Consider the following 20,275-nt stretch of genomic DNA (forward strand, 5'->3'; position numbering starts at 1 on the left):
GTGCAATGCACCAGGACCACTGGCAACAAAATAGCCCTGGAACATGATGCTACCACCGCCATGCTTGATAAATGGTGCAGTGTTGTGAGGTGTGAAAGCCTCACCTTTATTCCTCCAAACATCTTGTTATTGTGGCCAAATGGCTGTCTTTGTTGTTTCTGACCGTTTTACAGTCAGACAAGACAAATGGCTTTCTCCAGAAGGTGTTTGTCTTGTCCATGTGGACACCTGCAAATTTCAGTCTAGTTTGAAGGTGTTGGTTTTGGAGCAGGGGCTTCTTTTTTGGTCAGCACCCTCTTGGCGATGTAAAACTTGCTTCACTGTGGACAGTGACGCTGGTGTTCCAGCCATTTCCAGTTGTCAGCAGGCCTGAGCCGGTATGGCGCCTGAGTTGTTCATTGGGTCTTCATCCAGACCTTGACAAAGTGGCACATCTGACTTACATAGTTGTTTGAGCTGATTATCTTGGAATCTGCAGTTGTTTAGAAAGGCTCCAACAGACCTTCCCACCTTATGAAAATCAGTAGTTTGACCTCCACTGAGATTCTTGGACTTTCCCCATTGTTGTGAGTATTGGTCAGTCCAGTGAGTGCTGCCAAACACATCCTTTTTATGCTGACAAAAAGAAAGTACCATGAGCACTAACAAGGTGTTAATAGGCCTTGTCATGTTAAAATACACTGTACAACCTTCAGCCCCACTTACTGAAAGATTTAAGAGAATGTATGTATATATTTGAGCCTGTATATATAACTTTGATCATGTGTGAATGAGAGAAGATCCCAAATGAATTCAAGCAAACACCCAAGTCTTGTGTTTTAAAGTCATTATAGTCCATGGGGACAAAACTGTTGTATTACCAAAGGAATTGGGAAAATATTGTGCATTTATTTACAGTGCATCCAGGAAGTATTCACAGTGCTGCACTTTTTCCACATTTTGTTCTGTTACAGCCTTATTCCAAAATGGATCAGAAACATTTTTTTCCTCAAAATTCTACATACAATGCCCCATAATGACAATTTTTTTTTTTTTTTTTTTTTTTTAGATTTTTGCTAATTTATTTAATTTTTTTTAAACTAAAACTAAAATCACATGTGATAAGTATTTACAGCCTTTGCCATGAAGCTCAAAATTGAGCTCAGGTTCATCCCATCTCCACTGATCATCCTTGAGATGTTTCTGCAGCTTAACTGAAGTCCACCTGGGGCAAATTCAGTTGATTGGACATAATTTGGAAAGACATACACCTGTCTATATATAAGGTCCCACAGTTGACAGTTCATGTTAGAGCACAAACCAAGCATGAAGTCAGTGGAATTGTCTGTAGACCTCATAGACAGGATTGTCTGCAGGCACAAATATGGGGAAGGGTACAGAAACATTTCTGCTGCTTTGAAGGTCCCAGTGAGCACAGTGGTCTCCATCATCTGTTAATGGAAGATGTTCAGATCCACCAGGACCCTTCCTAAGGCTGGCCGCCCGTCTAAACTGAGTGATCGGGGGAGAAGGGTGTTACTCGGGGAGCTGACAAAGAACCCAATGGTCACTCTGTCAGAGCTCCAGCATTCCTCTGTGGAGAGAGGAGAAACTTCCAGAAGGACAACCATCTCTGCAGTAATCCACCAATCAGGCCTGTGTTGTAGAGTGACCAGATGGAAGCCACTCCTTAGTAAAAGACACATGGCAGCCCACCTGGAGTTTGTCAAAAGGCACCTGAAGGATTCTCAGTCCATGAGAAACAAAATTCTCTGAACTGATGAGGCAAAGATAGGTGTACCAAGCTTGTGGCATCATATTCATGAAGACTTGAGGCTGTAATTGTTGCCAAAGGTGCATCAACAAAGTACTGAGCAAAGGCTGTGAATACATTATGTATATGTCATTTCTTAGTTTTTTTTAAATAAATTGCAAATATTTCCAGCGCTAGCTTAATTACTCACAGAACAGATATTTGAATTTCCTCTACCCCTAAAATGGCCATGTGGGTTCATTTAGGGTCCAAAATCAGGTAATGAGTCCCAGTTTATTTCATGTTAACAGGTCTTAAATATAGATACTAAGCCACAAGAAATATGTGGTTTAATCAGTTCTGGGGGGAGGGGAGGGGGGTACATATGGGCTCCTCTGGCCCATTGTTGCTGTGTAATCATTCCACCCTGACAAAAGAACAGTTCAAAGACATAATTAAAAGCCCAAAATTACCATGACATCCATGTCCATGATGAGTGTATGTAAACGTCCGATGACAACTGTATGTTCACCGTGCATGTTGGCAAAGTGGTGCGCAGAATATCGATTTCACTGATGTGTGTGGACAAGATAACTGCTGGACAGATTTCATTCAGATTTGGTGCAGATATTACTTGGATTGATATTTAGAGGCGATTTGACTTGGAGTTTGGTGAAAGGTCAACAAAATCAGGGTGAAAACAAAAATAAATAAATAAACAAACCAAACAGCATTTTTATATATCTCAAACCAAGTAGCCTTGGTGGATGAGTGAAAGCATATATTGATCACTAAAATATTTGTGATTGTTTAGTATGAATGGGGGTGGGATGGTGGCGTAGTGGTTAGCACTGTTGCCTCACAGCAAGAAGGACCTGGGATCACTTCTCATCTGGTCCTTTTTGTATGGAGTTTGTATGTTCTCCCCGTATTAGCGAGGGCTCACCCATGGTGCTCCGACTTTCTCACATGCAGCTGAATTGGAAGCTTTAAATTGACAGCAGATGAGCGTGCGAGTGTGACTGTGTCCTGCGATGGACAGGTGTCCTGTCCGTGATGTACCTCGCCTCACACCGTATGGCTGCTGGGACAGGCTCCACACCCACCCCACGCCCTCCCCAACCTGACTGGGGTAAGTGGGTATGACACAGAAACAAGTCAACTGTGAGTAAAGTTCTGGTCAGGTTTCATATGAATCTCATTTATTGTTCGGTAAATGACGTTGTTTGTCGTTGTCGTCGTCTCCTCATTCCATCAGTTCTCCTGCAGACTCCAGTTCAGTTACAACAGCTCTGGATGGGACAGAAAACAAGAGAGTGAGCTTCAGTGTATCCCAAAATACACCCCCAATTCCAATGAAGTTAGGACGTTGTGCAAAATGTAAATAAAACAGAATACAATGATTTGCAAATCTCTTCAACCTATATTCAATTGAATACACCACAAAGACAAGATATTTAATGTTCAAACTGATAAACTTTATTGTTTTTGTGCAAATATTTGCTCATTTTGAAATGGATGCCTGCAACATGTTTCAAAAAAGCTGGAACAGTGGTATGTTTACCACTGTGTTACATCACCTTTCCTTCTAACAATACTCAATAAGCATTTGGGAACTGAGGACACTAAGTGTGAGTGTCATGATTGGGTATAAAAGGAGCATCCCCAAAAGGCTCAGCCGTTCACAAGCAAAGATGGCGCGAGGATCACAACAAAAATAGTCCAACAGTTTAAGAACAATGTTTCTCAACGTTCAGTTGCAAGGAATTTAGGGATTCCGTCATCTACAGTCCATAATATAATCAGAAGATTCTGAGAATCTGGAGAACTTTCTACACGTAAGCGGGAAGGCCGAAAACCAACATTGAATGCCCGTGACCTTCGATCCCTCAGGCGGCACTGCATTAAAAATCGGCATCATTGTGTAAAGAAAACCACTGTCAGTTAACACAGTTCGTCGCTACATCTACAAGTACAAGTTAAAACTCTGCAAACCCATGCAAAGTGAAAGCCATACATCAACATCATCCAGAAACGCCGCAGCCTTCTCTGGGCCAGAGCTCATTTGAAATGGACAGACGCAAAGTGGAAAAGTGTGCTGTGGTCTGAGTCCACATTTTAAATTGTTTTTGGAAATCATGGCCATCATGTCCTCCGGACAAAAGAGGAAAAAGATCACCCAGATTGTTACAGGCGCAAAGTTCAAAAGCCATTATTGTAATGGTATGGGGTGTGTTAGTGCCCATGGCATGGGCAACTTACACATCTGTGATGGTACCATTAGTGCTGAAAGGTACATCCAGGTTTTGGAGCAACACATGCTGCCGTCCAAGCAACATATTTTTCAGGGACGTCCCTGCTTTTTTCAGCAAGAGAATGCCAAGCCACATTCTGCACATGTTACAACAACGTGGCTTCGTAGGAAAAGAGTGCAGGTACTAGACTGGCCTACCTGCAGTCCAGACCTATCACGCATTGAAAATACGTGGCACATTATGAAGTGCAAAATACAACAATGGAGACCCCGGACTGTTGAACAACTGAAGTCGTACATCAAGCAAGAATGGGAAAGAATTCCACCTACAAAGCTTCAACAATTAGTGTCCTCAGTTCCCAAATGCTTATTGAGTGTTGTTAGAAGGAAAGGTGATGTAACACAGTGGTAAACATACCACTGTCCCAGCTTTTTTTAAACGTGTTGCAGGCATCCATTTCAAAATGAGCAAATATATGCACAAAAACAATAAAGTTTATCAGTTTGAACATTAAATATCTTGTCTTTGTGGTGTATTCAACTGAATATAGGTTGAAGAGGATTTGAAAATTATTGTATTCTAGTTTTATTTACATTTTACACAATGTCCCAACTTCACTGGAATTGGGGTTGTATACCAGAAGGTTTTCAGCTTTTCCACATCACATTGCCTTGTCATTTCTGAGGGAGAAAAGACAAACACTTGAATAAAGCTAATGTCCATAAGGAAAATAAACCCTAATCATTACAATTAAGAAAACAGAATTCAGATACAATTTAATGTGCTTAGAAGCGGAGTAATACAGGCTCTGTCACGTAAGTGAGAAAGTCAGTGAAGGGATCATTTATTTTTCAGTGAGGTTCCAACCTGTTCACACATCAATACAAAAAAGCCAAAGTGTTTTGTTTGTTTTAACTTCTGTTCAGGTGTTCTGTATGACCCCTTTAATAACACAGAACAATCAGTTAAAGTTCATGATGTGTTAAGAGGTAGCTTCAGGTTCTCATGGTAACAACATGTTAGTTTAAAGACGTCACATATACAATAGACAATTGTTCTGCCGTCCTGACCTCTGATCCTCATTCAGCTCAAACGCGGCCAGGGTTTGCTGTGCAAGCTTCGAGGTTATAGGCAGGCACCAGGCTGCAGAGAGCTGAACCGCATCCACCGCTGCAGCTGCAGACCCAGAGTGCTGACACACCGACAGGAAGTCCTCCATCAGCTGCTCCCTGAAGAAAAACACCAAACATCATCAACAACACACCCACTGGCCACTTCATTAGGTACAGCTTGTACCAGGCAGAACATCCCCCCACTGCCTTTAGACATTGACAAGGATCTGGAAACATTCTTCAGAGATTCTGGTCCATATTGAGGTGATGACATCACAGCTTCCACATACTGATCCCCAGCAGGATGGAGCCATACTTTCAAATTCTGATTCTGCCATCTTAATATGGCAGCAGAAATGGAAACACACCACATCAGGCTGGGTTTTTTTTTTTTTCCCAATCTTTCATTGTCTGGTTCTGGCCCAGACCCACAGTAGTCTCAGTTTCGTGTTCTTAGCTGACAGGATGTGGTGCCTGATACTCAGGTGTTCAGAGGTTCTGGTTCCTGTCAGTTGTAACAAGCGGCCGTTTGAGTTACTGCCATCTTTCAACGAGCTTAAATCAGTTTGACTGTTCTTCTCTGAACTCTGCCATTAACCAAACATCTCCTCTCACAGACCCGTTGCTCACTGGATGTTTCCTCCTTTTCTCCGTCCACCCTGCTCATAGTTTTGGGTGAACATCCCAGAACATCAGTAGTCTGTGGAGGAGAGCCACCAGCAGCCTTGTTAAAAGTCACTGAAGTCACATTTCTTCCGCATTCTGATGCTTTGTTTGAATTTCAGCAGAACCTCTTGACCATGTCTGTGTGACTAAAAGCATGCAGCCATATGACTGGCTGATCACTGCCCCCAAACAAAGCGGCAGTTCAGTGTACACGTGTATATAAAAAAATACACATAAACTTGAACAACACTCACCAACAAACCAAATCTGAGGTGTTTCAGATATTAGCACTCCACATATGTCTAATTTGTTCAATCACTGTTTTTTTTTTTTTTTTTTTCTTTTTTGGCTTTCACCAAGGAGTTTTACAGTAGTGTTCAGAATAATAGTAGTGTTATGTGACTAAAAAGATTAATCCAGATTTTGAATATATTTCTTATTGTTACATGGGAAACAAGGTACCAGTAGATTCAGTAGATTCTTACAAATCCAACAAGACCAAGCATTCATGATATGCACACTCTTAAGGCTATGAAATTGGGCTATTAGTAAAAAAAGTAGAAAAGGGGGTGTTCACAATAAGAGTAGCATCTGCTGTTGATGCTACAAACTCAAAACTAATACATTCAAACCGCTTTTTTAGCAATCCTGTGAATCACTAAACTAGTATTTAGTTGTATAACCACAGTTTCTATTTCATTCCTCCTGACCGCCAGAGGGCGGTGCTTTAGCACCAGGATAACTACATGTGCGCAGCACAGAGGTCGAGAATATATACCAACAAAGTCACGCCATTGAATGTGACCTGGGTGACGTCACTGGTTGTCTTTATATACCAGATGCTCGCTTCTTTTCTACATTCTCGCATTCTTAGAGGTTGAGAACGCATTTAGCTGCGATTGCCGCTCTCGCTTGTAGCCTCGCAACCCACCTTCGGTTGGAGCTACGTGCACTGCACACGTCCTCCAGAGGCTGCGAGACAAGGCTTCACCGTTTTTTGTATTCTTTGACGCCTGTCATGAGTACACCTTCCTAAACGCCGGGTGCGCACCTTTGCCGCTGCCCTGCTGGGTATTTTCCTCTGTGCACATTAGCTGTGTTGTTTCGATGAAAGCTGGCTATTTGTTTAGTTGTGTCACTAACCCCGTTAACTACGTGGTAGTGTGTGTATCAGAACCAGTATAGTGTACTGTGTTGGGCTTGCCGTGAGTGTTTTCCACTCCTTGAAGTACTTCGTCTGCACTGACGCCATTTGCTATGTTTAACAGCTCCGCTAGCAGCTAGTGTTGTCATTGTTGCTCTAAGTGACTTAGCACTTGGGCTGTGAGTTTTTCGGCTGTGTGCATCGTGTTATTACTGTGGCTGTGAGTGTTTCACGCCCCGGGCCTTGTATTAGCTTTTACACTGTGAGTGTTTCACGCTCCGTGCCTTGTGCCGAGTCTGCGGCTGTGAGTGCTTCATGCTCCGTGCCTCGTGTCAAGTCGACGGCTGTGAGTGCTTCACGCTCCGTGCGTCGTGTTACTATTTACACTGCGTGTGATTCACGCTTTGTCTTTCCATTTGTAACCATCAGGGCTTGCGTTAGCCATCTGCACGCAGTCCACAATGTTGACAGGGCCTTTGTTGCATGGCTGTTGTACCTATTTGGCTCCCTTGAGCCCAGATGATGGACATATGTTTTGCCCCTCGTGTCTTGGGATCGGACACCTGAGGGAAGCCCTGACTGGCGATGCCTGCCTTAATTATGCCAGCATGCCACTGGCAGAGAGATCTGCTAGACTTGCGGCATTGGAAAGTGGAATATCTAGTGCGACTTTGGCCTCCAGCCCCAGGAAGGAACCAAAGCGCCGTAAACACCCACATGCAGGAGCCCCTTCTGCTAAGAAGGTTACTCATGACCATGCTTTGGCTGAAAAGGTCGAAACATTGACTTCTGAGTTTGCTCAGATTAAGTCCTTGCTTCTGAATCTACAGCCTAGGGATGCAGTGACAGTTCCTGTTGTCCCTAATGAGGCTGATCAGACCAATGTAGTTACTCAGCAGGAGAAAGATGTCATGTCTATTGCTGCAACTGATTCCTTGTACATGACAAGTGATATAAACTGTGTGGAGGATGAGGATGAGAGGGGTCTTTCTCCAAGCCATTCATTAGTGGGCTCTCATACCGCTGAGGCAGAGTCCATGCCACAAACCGGACCTGGACTATCCTTTGTCAAGCAAGCTGTTCAGTTGGCTTTATCCAGGCTTGGGGTCGACAATCCTCCTGTGGAAACCACCGCTTCAAGTGCCTTTTTCAAAGTCACTCAGAAGCCTGAGTTCAACGTTCCAGTTTCACAACCATATATCGAGGAGCTCCACCGATGTTGGGCGGACCCCAAATCATTGACCCATCTATCACAGGGCTGCAGAGCCTTAGCTCTATGTGTGATTCGGCGCAGTATGGTCTGAACCGTATGCCCGCCGTTGACAGCATTATTGCGAACCTGGTTGTGGCTCCAGCTGATGCTGCTCAGCCGGATGCCCGCTGCCCATGTCCTCAGTGTAAGGTCACAGATGACCTCCTCACCAAAAGCTATGACATAGCTGCTCGCATCGGCCGCCTAGGCAACTCACTGTCCCATTTAGCCCTTTCCCTCTCAAAGTCTTTGAGGGAGGCAGAGGTTGATGATGTTATGCAAAGTCTTAGTGATGCCTCACTCCAAACCTTTGCTTATATGTCCAGAGAGCTTGGCAGACTGATGTCAACCCTTACCATCACTAGACGTCAGGTGTGGCTTGCGCAGCCCCCCCTGTCCGAATCCTGCAGAGGCACACTCCGTTCGCTGCCGGTTCTTCCAGGCCAAGTATTTGGACCTGCGGCCCAACAAACTTTGGAGCGTGCTGTTCAGGCTAGTAAATCTTGGCAACAGTTTGTTGACCTACACCGGTCTTCCAGACCTCAGCCAGTCAGACGTGCTACAGCTTTTCTCTCTACATCCAGGCTTCCACCGACTCCCAGAGCTGCACGTGCTTTTGCAGTTGAGGGCCAGCTCTCCCAGCAGCCTGCCTTTCATGAGCCTATGGGCAGACCCCTGAGAACTGAACGGTTTCGCAGAGCTTCCAGTAATCGCGCCCAGAGGTCCTCAGGGATGCGAGGCAGAGGTGGTCGGGTCTGACTGCCAATGTTTTGGCCCCCAAATCAACTCGACCACTGGGAGGCTCAAGTTCAAGACCCATGGGTCATTTCAACTTTGTTCGAAGGTTACAGAATTCAGTTCAGATGTCGTCCTCCAAAGTTCAATGGGGTGAGGATGACTGTTGTTTCCGACTCGGTGCAGTCTGCTGCCCTACAGCGGGACATTTTGGAACTCCTGGAGAAGGGGGCCATAGAGCCAGTTCACAGTTCAGACCAGCTCAGGGGGTTCTATTCAATTTAAGTCCTTGTTCCAAAGAAGGATGGCGGCTTTCGTCCTATCCTCGATCTCCGACGTCTGAATCGTTATATCAAAGTGCTGCAGTTTCACATGCTCCGCACAGTAGACGTCCTTCAAACTATCACACCAGGAGACTGGTTCACAAGTGTTGACTTAAAAGACGCCTATTTCCATGTGCCAGTGGCGCCTCATCACAGGCAGTTTCTCCGCTTTGCTTTCGAAGGTCAGGCATACCAGTTCAGGGTGCTTCCTTTTGGCCTCTCTCTCGCCCCTCGTACATTTACCAGATGTATGGCTGCAGCACTAGCCCCACGGCAAGCTCTTGGATTAAGAATCCTACCCTACTTAGACGATTGGCTTGTCTGCGCTCCGACTCAGGAGCAGGCGCACAACGACACAGCTCTTCTACTGAACCATGTCTCTCATTTAGGACTCACAGTGAACTTTGCAAAGAGTTCTCTTGTTCCCAGTCAACAAATGACCTTCATCGGCATTGCCATCAACTCCCTGACTATAACTGCATCGCCATCCCTGCAGATAGTGGACGATGTAATTCGTCTCGTCTCACACATTCAACGAGCTGTGATGCTGCCTTTTGGTTTGCTGCTCCGGTTGATGGGCAAATTGACTGCAATGTCGCTAGTGGTACCTTTGGGACTTCTGTTCTTACATTCCCTACAGATTTGGATCAACAACCTAGGCCTCAACTCAAAGTTGCATCAGCACAGGCTTGTACGACTCTCCAACCGGGGCCTTCTGCACCTCAAACCCTGGGGGAACGTGGACTTCATCTGCAAGGGTGTCCCTCTAGGCTCTGTTCCTTCTTGCCGAGAGGTGGTTGTTACAGATGCATCACTCAAAGGTTGGGGGGCCGTGTGGAATCACAGGATGGTGAGGAGTGTCTGGAATCCTCAGGAGAGACTCCAACACATAAACGTGCTGGAGCTTCACGCTGTGCGACCGGCTCTCAAGCATTTCCGCCCGGCCCTGAGAGGAAGACATGTTCTTGTCCGGTCGGACAACACGTCAACAGTCTATCACATAAACCATCAGGGGGGCACCAGGTCCAATCACTCATTGGCAGAAACTCGGAAGCTTCTCTTATGGGCGTTGCCTCGCCTTCAGAGTGTCAGAGCAGTTCATCTGCCCGGTGTACAGAACAGCGCAGCGGATTTACTCTCCAGACAGAAACCACCACCGGGAGAGTGGAGACTGAACCCGATTGTGGTCCAAATGATCTGGCAGAAATATGGTGCAGCGGAAGTGGACCTTTTCGCTTCAAGCACCTCGACACATTGCCCACGATGGTACTCCCTCTTGGAACCAGACAGCCCGCTGGGGCAGGATGCATTGGCTCACCCGTGGCCGAACTGCCTCCTTTATGCCTTCCCTCCTCTCCTGCTGCTGATGTTGACACTGCACAGGATAGATCAGAGCAGCCACAGGGTGCTGCTGGTTGCTCCATTCTGGCCTGGGACGATTTGGTCTCCCATGATTTACAAACTCCTCGAGGGAGAACCTTGGGCTCTCCCGGAGAGGAAGGATTTGTTGTCACAGCTACAGGGGAGGATTTGGCACCCTCACCCAGAACGCCTTCAACTGTATGTGTGGCCGTTGAGGGGCCAGACTCCTTGTTAAGTTCTTGTGACCAGGCTGTTGTTCAGACTATCCTTAAATCACGTGCTGCTTCTACCAGGGCTTTGTATGACAACAGATGGAAGCTGTTTGCGTGGTGGTGTGAGAAACAAAAGTTAGACCCGGAGCATTGCCCTGTGCCTATTCTCCTCAAATATTTACAAGAACTGCTGGAGAAAGGACTTTCTGTCGCTACCTTGAAGGTTTATGTTGCTGCAATCTCTGCCCGGCACGTCTACGTTGATGGCCGGTCAGTGGGTTCACACCTCTTAGTGTGTCGTTTTTTGAAAGGTGCTCTACGTTTGCGGCCTCCAAGGCTTGCACGCGTACCTTCATGGGACCTTCCTCTAGTCCTGGAGGGTTTAAGCTTATCCCCTTTCGAACCAGTTGAAAGTGCTGATCTTAAATGGGTGTCAGTGAAGACTGCCTTTCTACTTGCACTGTCTTCGGCTAAGCGGGTGGGAGAGCTCCATGCCCTATCAGTCACTGGGGACTGTTTGCGATGGAATTCTGATGGATCTGGGGTTACGCTGTGGCCTAATCCGTCCTTTTTACCCAAGAGAATTTCAACTTTTCATGTTAACCATCCTTGGCTGTGTATGTCCCGCATTCTGATCCAGGATTATCTGTTTCAGGTTCCCTGTGTCCTGTCCGAATGTTGAAGCAGTACATTAGTGCGACTGCCGGGATCCGGAAAACGGATGCCGTTTGTGTGTTACGGTGATCACAAAAGAGGCTGTGCTGTCTCAAAGCAGCGACTCTCACATTGGGTCGTGGATGCCATTTTACAAGTATACAGGTCCAGAGGTCTTCAGCCTCCTAAGGTTACGTGCCATTCCACCAGAGGGGTGTCCACCTCCTGGGCTGCACTGAGAGGTGTCCCTTTGAGTGATATTTGTGCTGCTGCTACGTGGGCTTCGTCCTGTACCTTCGCCCGCTATTACAGACTGAATGTGGCTGCTCCTCCTGCGGTGACTTCGGCGGTGTTGTCTGCCTCCACTCCCCACTGCTGATGCGAGGTGAGTGTGACTCTTCATGACCTTGTTGGTATTACGTCATCCAGGTGCTAAAGCACCGCCCTCTGGCGGTCAGGAGGAATGAAATAGAACGAGAGTTATGAATGTAACTACGGTTCTATGAATTCCGGATGACCGCCAGAGTTGCTTGTCACTCAGAGTCTTGCGAGTTCATTCCGAAAAGAAGCGAGCGCTGGGTGCATCTGGTATATAAAGACAACCAGTGACGTCACCCAGGTCACATTCAATGGCGTGACTTTGTTGGTATATATTCTTGACCTCTGTGCTGCGCACATGTAGTTATCCAGGTGCTAAAGCACCGCCCTCTGGCGGTCATCCGGAATTCATAGAACCGTAGTTACATTCGTAACTCTCCTTTACATGATTTCTTCACGTTTGCGAGGCATGGAGTCAACCAACTTGTGGCACCTTTCAGCTGTTATTCCACTCCAAAATTCTTTAACAACATTCCACAATTCATTCACATTTCTTGGTTTTGCTTCAGAAACAGCTTTTTTGATGTCACCCCACAAGTTCTCAATTGGATTTAGGTCCGCGGATTGGGCAGGCCACTACAAAACATTAATTTTGTTGGTTTGGAACCGAGATTTTGCTTGTTTACTAGTGTGCTTGGGGTCATTGTCTTGTTGAAATACCCATTTCAAGGGCATGTCTCTTCAGCATAAGGCAGCATGACCTCTTCAAGTATTATGACATATCCAAACTTTACTCTCACCAGTCCACAAAATATTCCTCCATTTCTCTTTAGGCCAGTTGATGTGTTCTTTGGAAAATTATAACCTCTTCTGCACGTCTTTTATTTAACAGAGGGACTTTGCGGGTGATTCTTGCAAATAAATTAGCTTCACACAGGCGTCTTCTAACTGTCACAGCACTTACAGGAAACTCCAGACTGTCTTTGATCATCCTGGAGCTGATCAATGGGTGAGCCTTTGCCATTCTGGTTATTCTTCTATCCATTTTGATTGTTGTTTTCCGTTTTCTTCCATGTGTCTCTGTTTTTTTTTGTCCATTTTAAAGCATTGGAGATCATTGTAGATGAACAGCCTATAATTTTTTGCACCTGCGTATGTTTTCCCCTCTCCAATCAACTTTTTAATCAAACTACGCTGTTCTTCTGAACAATGTCTTGAACGTCCCATTTTCCTCAGGCTTTCAAAGAGAAAAGCATGTTCAACAGGTGCTGGCTTCATCCTTAAATAGGGAACACCTGATTCACACCTGTTTGTTCCACAAAACTGACAAACTCACTGACTGAATGCCACACTACTATTATTGTGAACACCCCCTTTTCTACTTGTTTTTTTTACTAATAGCCCAATTTAATAGCCTTAAGAGTGTGCATATCATGAATGCTTGGTCTTGTTGGATTTGTGAGAATCCACTGAATCTACTGGTACCTTGTTTCCCGTGTAACAATAAGAAATATAATCAAAACCTGAATTAAACTTTTTAGTCACATAGCACTACTATTATTCTGAACACTACTGTAAGTGCTGCTTGTTTGTGGATGGACTGGATTTATACACATTGCACTTTTCCATCTGCATCAGAAGCTCAATATGCTTTACAGTTATGCCTCACATACGCACAGACACACTCACACACACCGACATCAGGGTTTGACTTTTAGCAAGATTATGGTAAAACCACTGAACTGCTTTTCTTGAAACACCTTTTGGAGTGGATTCAATTAATTGGTGGCGCCAGGATTTTTAAGATATTTGTTTTTGTGTCATATATTGCAATGGTAAAGAAAGTGAAGGGGAAAAAAAAGCCTGGATCCACCCCTGTAATCATATCCCCTCCAAAAGCTAAAGCTATTCTCCTTCGCCCACACCCCACCCGTCCACCACGTTGAAAGTTGTAGTTTTGTGTAATCCTGCTAACAAACAGCCCCATATTTACCTCCAGATGGCTCAGTTCATACTGTAGTGTTGTGGAAAAATGTGACCACAATTATTCTCTCAATACAAACAAAGATACAACAATATGAATTGGATCAAAGTGTTACCATAACAGCTGAATATCACTAGGTGGCAGCCTTGAAGCATGTTCTGGCTGAAACTAAAGCTAGTATCTGACAGAGCAGCAAATGCTGTTGACCTGTCATTTGTGACATTTAGCAACATTAGCAACATGAGCATGAATGTTTACAAATAACAACAGGCAAACATTAGCGACTATTAGCATATGATACCTACAGTGTTTGTGACGTTTGTGACAGTGTTTGCAACTCAAACCCTCCCTAGCATTCAGATTTCTCCTGATCACTGTGGAAGGCAGAGCTCAGAAGATTTGCCTGTAGAAGCTACAGAAGATGGACTTCCAGAATATGGAAATTAATTTCAGTTGGGAAGAAGCCCAACGTGCTGCTGTCCTTTGAAAAAGAATAGCTTAATCTGGCTGTTGCAGAAGAGAAGGAAAAGAAGAAAGGAAGAAGAAAAGCTGCACTCTTTGGGTCAGAGAGTGGCTGCTAACCAAAAAGAACTTTAGTGACGTGTTACAACCATTTACAAACGCTTGCGACTGTTTTACAAACGCTTGCAACTGTTTGTGGAAAAATAAATTTGCTTTGTGACAAGACATACTGTTTGCGACCCTAAAACCTGTTTGCAAACTGTTTTGCAGCCTTTTATTAACCCTGACAAAACCCAAATTCGCTGCTTCGCTAGATATGTAAGCACTGAAACCTTGAGGAAGCTTCGACCTCACCTCTGATGAAACATGCTAAAAAACATACTACAGTACACGTTGACCTTCGAAACATGACTCTGTACCAAATAGATCTCAGCTCTGAACAACAGAACCTAACAGCTGTTTCTGCCCACTTATCGTCTGGCTGCAGACTTACGGAGGGACGATGTTGTTGGCTTTGAACAGCTGCAGAATCTCCCTGTAGCGAGGAGACAGAAAGGAAGTGACATCAGACAGTTTTGACGTGAAGAAGATTTGAAGAGGTTGCTTTCATACAGACCAGGTCTGCTGGGTCTTGTTGGCTTTGAGGAGCACTGTGGTCAGGTTTGTCAGTGAGGAGTTGGTCCATTTCAGTTGAATTTTCCTGTCGCTGCCATCAAACAGACGCTTCACGTCCAGAGCGCATGCTGCAAAAGAATCCCGAACCTGCACGCAAACACACACATACACACACATGCACATCTATGAATCCTGTTGAGCTGTCTTTAACCAAGAGAAGATTAAAGTTCTCTTTAAGCTCTCCACTTCTTGTTTTACAGCCAAATTTCCACACAAGCAAGCAACTATTTTCATCAAGGCTAAACTAGAAGTGTAATATTCCTGTTTAGTTTGTATATGTTGCAGATTTGCCATGTAAGTGGAAACTGAAGATAAAAATAAAGTATTCATGCTGTTGACTTGAGGAATGGTGCATCTTGAATTAGACACAATACCACAATCACGACAACTGACACACTTGTTACAGCTATCCCAGGCTAAAGCAAAGTTAGTTGATCCGCGGGCTGCCGTGGCATCTGACGAGCTCTGTGCAAATTAATACAGTACTCTCAAGCAGATTAAAGAATTTCTTTTGTCTGACTTAGTGCTTAGCTCAGATAAGATAATTATAGTGGGCGATTTTAACATCCACACAGATGCTGAGAATGACAGCCTCAACACTGCATTTAATCTATTATTAGACTCTATTGGCTTTGCTCAAAAAGTAAATGAGTCCACCCACCACTTTAATCATATCTTAGATCTTGTTCTGACTTATGGTATGGAAATAGAAGACTTAACAGTATTCCCTGAAAACTCCCTTCTGTCTGATCATTTCTTAATAACATTTACATTTACTCTGATGGACTACCCAGCAGTGGGGAATAAGTTTCATTACACTAGAAGTCTTTCAGAAAGCGCTGTAACTAGGTTTAAGGATATGATTCCTTCTTTATGTTCTCTAATGCCATATACCAACACAGTGCAGAGTAGCTACCTAAACTCTGTAAGTGAGATAGAGTATCTCGTCAATAGTTTTACATCCTCATTGAAGACAACTTTGGATGCTGTAGCTCCTCTGAAAAAGAGAGCTTTAAATCAGAAGTGCCTGACTCCGTGGTATAACTCACAAACTCGTAGCTTAAAGCAGATAACCCGTAAGTTGGAGAGGAAATGGCGTCTCACTAATTTAGAAGATCTTCACTTAGCCTGGAAAAAGAGTCTGTTGCTCTATAAAAAAAGCCCTCCGTAAAGCTAGGACATCTTTCTACTCATCACTAATTGAAGAAAATAAGAACAACCCCAGGTTTCTTTTCAGTACTGTAGCCAGGCTGACAAAGAGTCAGAGCTCTATTGAGCTGAGTATTCCATTAACTTTAACTAGTAATGACTTCATGACTTTCTTTGCTAACAAAATTTTAACTATTAGAGAAAAAATTACTCATAACCATCCCAAAGACGTATCGTTATCTTTGGCTGCTTTCAGTGATGCCGGTATTTGGTTAGACTCTTTCTCTCCGATTGTTCTGTCTGAGTTATTTTCATTAGTTACTTCATCCAAACCATCAACATGTTTATTAGACCCCATTCCTACCAGGCTGCTCAAGGAAGCCCTACCATTATTTAATGCTTCGATCTTAAATATGATCAATCTATCTTTGTTAGTTGGCTATGTACCACAGGCTTTTAAGGTGGCAATAATTAAACCATTACTTAAAAAGCCATCACTTGACCCAGCTATCTTAGCTAATTATAGGCCAATCTCCAACCTTCCTTTTCTCTCAAAAATTCTTGAAAGGGTAGTTGTAAAACAGCTAACTGATCATCTGCAGAGGAATGGTCTATTTGAAGAGTTTCAGTCAGGTTTTAGAATTCATCATAGTACAGAAACAGCATTAGTGAAGGTTACAAATGATCTTCTTATGGCCTCGGACAGTGGACTCATCTCTGTGCTTGTTCTGTTAGACCTCAGTGCTGCTTTTGATACTGTTGACCATAAAATTTTATTACAGAGATTAGAGCATGCCATAGGCATTAAAGGCACTGCGCTGCAGTGGTTTGAATCATATTTGTCTAATAGATTACAATTTGTTCATGTAAATGGGGAATCTTCTTCACAGACTAAAGTTAATTATGGAGTTCGACAAGGTTCTGTGCTAGGGCCAATTTTATTCACTTTATACATGCTTCCCTTAGGTAGTATTATTAGACGGTATTGCTTAAATTTTCATTGTTACGCAGATGATACCCAGCTTTATCTATCCATGAAGCCAGAGGACACACACCAATTAGCTAAACTGCAGGATTGTCTTACAGACATAAAGACATGGATGACCTCTAATTTCCTGCTTTTAAACTCAGATAAAACTGAAGTTATTGTACTTGGCCCCACAAATCTTAGAAACATGGTGTCTAACCAGATCCTTACTCTGGATGGCATTACCCTGACCTCTAGTAATACTGTGAGAAATCTTGGAGTCATTTTTGATCAGGATATGTCATTCAAAGTGCATATTAAACAAATATGTAGGACTGCTTTTTTGCATTTACGCAATATCTCTAAAATCAGAAAGGTCTTGTCTCAGAGTGATGCTGAAAAACTAATTCATGCATTTATTTCCTCTAGGCTGGACTATTGTAATTCATTATTATCAGGTTGTCCTAAAAAGTTCCCTAAAAAGCCTTCAGTTAATTCAAAATGCTGCAGCTAGAGTACTGACGGGGACTAGAAGGAGAGAGCATATCTCACCCATATTGGCCTCTCTTCATTGGCTTCCTGTTAATTCTAGAATAGAATTTAAAATTCTTCTTCTTACTTATAAGGTTTTGAATAATCAGGTCCCATCTTATCTTAGGGACCTCGTAGTACATATCACCCCAATAGAGCGCTTCGCTCTCAGACTGCAGGCTTACTTGTAGTTCCTAGGGTTTGTAAGAGTAGAATGGGAGGCAGAGCCTTCAGCTTTCAGGCTCCTCTCCTGTGGAACCAGCTCCCAATTCAGATCAGGGAGACAGACACCCTCTCTACTTTTAAGATTAGGCTTAAAACTTTCCTTTTTGCTAAAGCTTATAGTTAGGGCTGGATCAGGTGACCCTGAACCATCCCTTAGTTATGCTGCTATAGACGTAGATTGCTGGGGGGGTTCCCATGATGCACTGTTTCTTTCTCTTTTTGCTCTGTATGCACCACTCTGCATTTAATCATTAGTGATCGATCTCTGCTCCCCTCCACAGCATGTCTTTTTCCTGGTTCTCTCCCTCAGCCCCAACCAGTCCCAGCAGAGGACTGCCCCTCCCTGAGCCTGGTTCTGCTGGAGGTTTCTTCCTGTTAAAAGGGAGTTTTTCCTTCCCACTGTAGCCAAGTGCTTGCTCACAGGGGGTCATTTTGACCGTTGGGGTTTTACATAATTATTGTATGGCCTTGCCTTACAATATAAAGCGCCTTGGGGCAACTGTTTGTTGTGATTTGACGCTATATAAAAAATTGATTGATTGATTGATTGATTGATATTTTTTTAAATTTTACTGTAGACTGAGAATGTAACTTTTCTATAAAATATAAGGCAGAAAGGCGGAGTGGTTCAAAAATTCACATTCTCTGTGCATCTACCACACTTTAATGTGAACAAAATCTATAATTTTTTTTCACAAAATCTGAACTGGCCATTCTAATAAATAAGCGAATCTCGGACAAGGTTGAAATTAACAGGGCTGTGAAATGAAAATTGTGAAATCTGAGGAAAACTGGCAGGGGGTCTGAGGAGCAGAGCCCCCCTGGAGCCGGGATCTAGGCCCGCAGCACCAAAAAACAAATTAATTTTGTGTCTAATGATGCATTTTCTGCATCTCCTGGAAGAAAAAAAGTCTCAAAAGAAGTGAATATTTAAATGATCCTTGATTCAACCTTTCATTTAAACTGTCAATGATAATGTTGAAATAACAGAATATGACGTGGAAATAGGACCTGGAATGATTTTCCTCTTTATTGTAAACCAAATTATGCATTAACTCAGAATAATTAAACTACATGAAATTCATGAAGACTGAAAAGACTGTTAAAGCATTTAAAAAATCACAGCTAAAGCTTGTGGAATATTTTGAAAATCATGGTAAAATATCAGTAACATACCTTATTGTAAAAACGTTGCATAAATTGCTGTAAATCCATTCAAAGCCACAATGTCTTTTTTTCCAATGAAAGAAAGTCTAGATTAATTTTAAAACATCAAATAATCTTGTCTGAAATCTTGTTTGAACAGCACAATGTTTATTTTCCAGAGACAAAAAAATTCTTACCGTGTATCTGTCTGTGTCGGATGAGTTCATAAAGACTTTAAATAGGTGGCTTGCACTGACGTCACAGATTTCCCATGATCCTCTCTGATTTGCTAGTGTCCGCCATTTTTAATGTACAATGCGGTGGCAACCATTGAGCAAGGCGCAAAATGGGAGTTATACGAGGTCTGTTAGAAAAGTATCTGACCTTTTATTTTTTTCAAAAACCTGATGGATTTGATTCACGTGTGCTTGCATGAGCCAACCTTGAACCTTTGTGCGCATGCGTGATTTTTTTCACGCCTGTCGATTGCGTCATTTGCTTGTAAGCAGTCTTTGTGTGAGGATGGGTGGATCTCTCATCGTTTTTTCTTTGCAAGGAAATGGCAGAACAACTGGAGCAGCGCAACTGCATCAAATTTTGCCAGAAACTGGGCAACAGGTGGAAACCATTCGGATTATTCAGACAGCTTTCAGTGACGATGACGATGCTCTGGGCATCACACAGATTAAGGAGCGGTACAACCGGTTTAAAGACGTCCACACAACAGTGGAGAGCGCGCTGCGCTCCGGGTGGCCATCAACATGCTGAAATGACCGGATCATTCCAAAGTGAACGCTGTGATGATGTGGGACCGTCGTGTGACTGTCTGAGAAATTGTGGGAGAGGTGGACATCAGCACTTTATCGGCACATATTCCACTGTGACAGAAGATTTTGCCATGAAAAGAGTTGCAGCGAAATTCATCGGCACGAAGCTGATGGCGCAGCAAAAGTGCCTCCGTGTTGAAGCCTCACAGGACATGGTGGGTGGGACATGCCCAGCTCTTCCACCATTCGGAAGATTCAGACGGCTTTCGATGGCTTTTCAGTCAGAAATTGTAGATGAGCTGGGCATGTCACAACATGTCCTGTGAGACTTCAACACGGAGGCGCTTTGTGCCGATGAATTTCGCTGCAACTCTGTTCATGGCAAAATCTTCTGTCACAGTGGAATGTGCCGAAAAAGTGCTGATGTCCACCTCTTCCGCAGTTTCTCAGATAGTCACACGACAGTCCCACATCATCACAGCGTTCACTTTGGAAATGATCCGGTCATTTCAGCATGTTGATGGCCGATCAGAGCGTGGCACGCTCTCCACTGTTGTGCGGCTGTCTTTAAATCGGTTGTACCGCTCCTTAATCTGTGTGATGC

At 43.8% G+C, this 20,275-nt stretch overlaps 1 protein-coding gene across 1 annotated transcript in view; it reads right to left on the reverse strand.

Annotated features, from left to right (window-relative positions):
• Positions 1-2,881: 2,881 nt before the first annotated feature.
• Positions 2,882-20,275, reverse strand: part of ptcd3 (pentatricopeptide repeat domain 3) — a 59,434-nt gene continuing 42,040 nt past the window's right edge. The window contains exons 20-23 of the mRNA XM_034182341.1: positions 14,828-14,973; positions 14,705-14,746; positions 5,058-5,216; positions 2,882-3,024 (exon numbers count right to left, since the gene is read on the reverse strand). Of these exons, the coding sequence (XP_034038232.1) occupies positions 2,979-3,024; positions 5,058-5,216; positions 14,705-14,746; positions 14,828-14,973 (393 nt within the window). The 3' untranslated portion in view covers positions 2,882-2,978. The remainder of the gene's footprint in view (positions 3,025-5,057; positions 5,217-14,704; positions 14,747-14,827; positions 14,974-20,275) is intronic.

This window comes from Thalassophryne amazonica, chromosome 11 (genome assembly GCF_902500255.1).
Source record: "Thalassophryne amazonica chromosome 11, fThaAma1.1, whole genome shotgun sequence".
In the NCBI taxonomy this organism is placed as follows: domain Eukaryota; kingdom Metazoa; phylum Chordata; class Actinopteri; order Batrachoidiformes; family Batrachoididae; genus Thalassophryne; species Thalassophryne amazonica.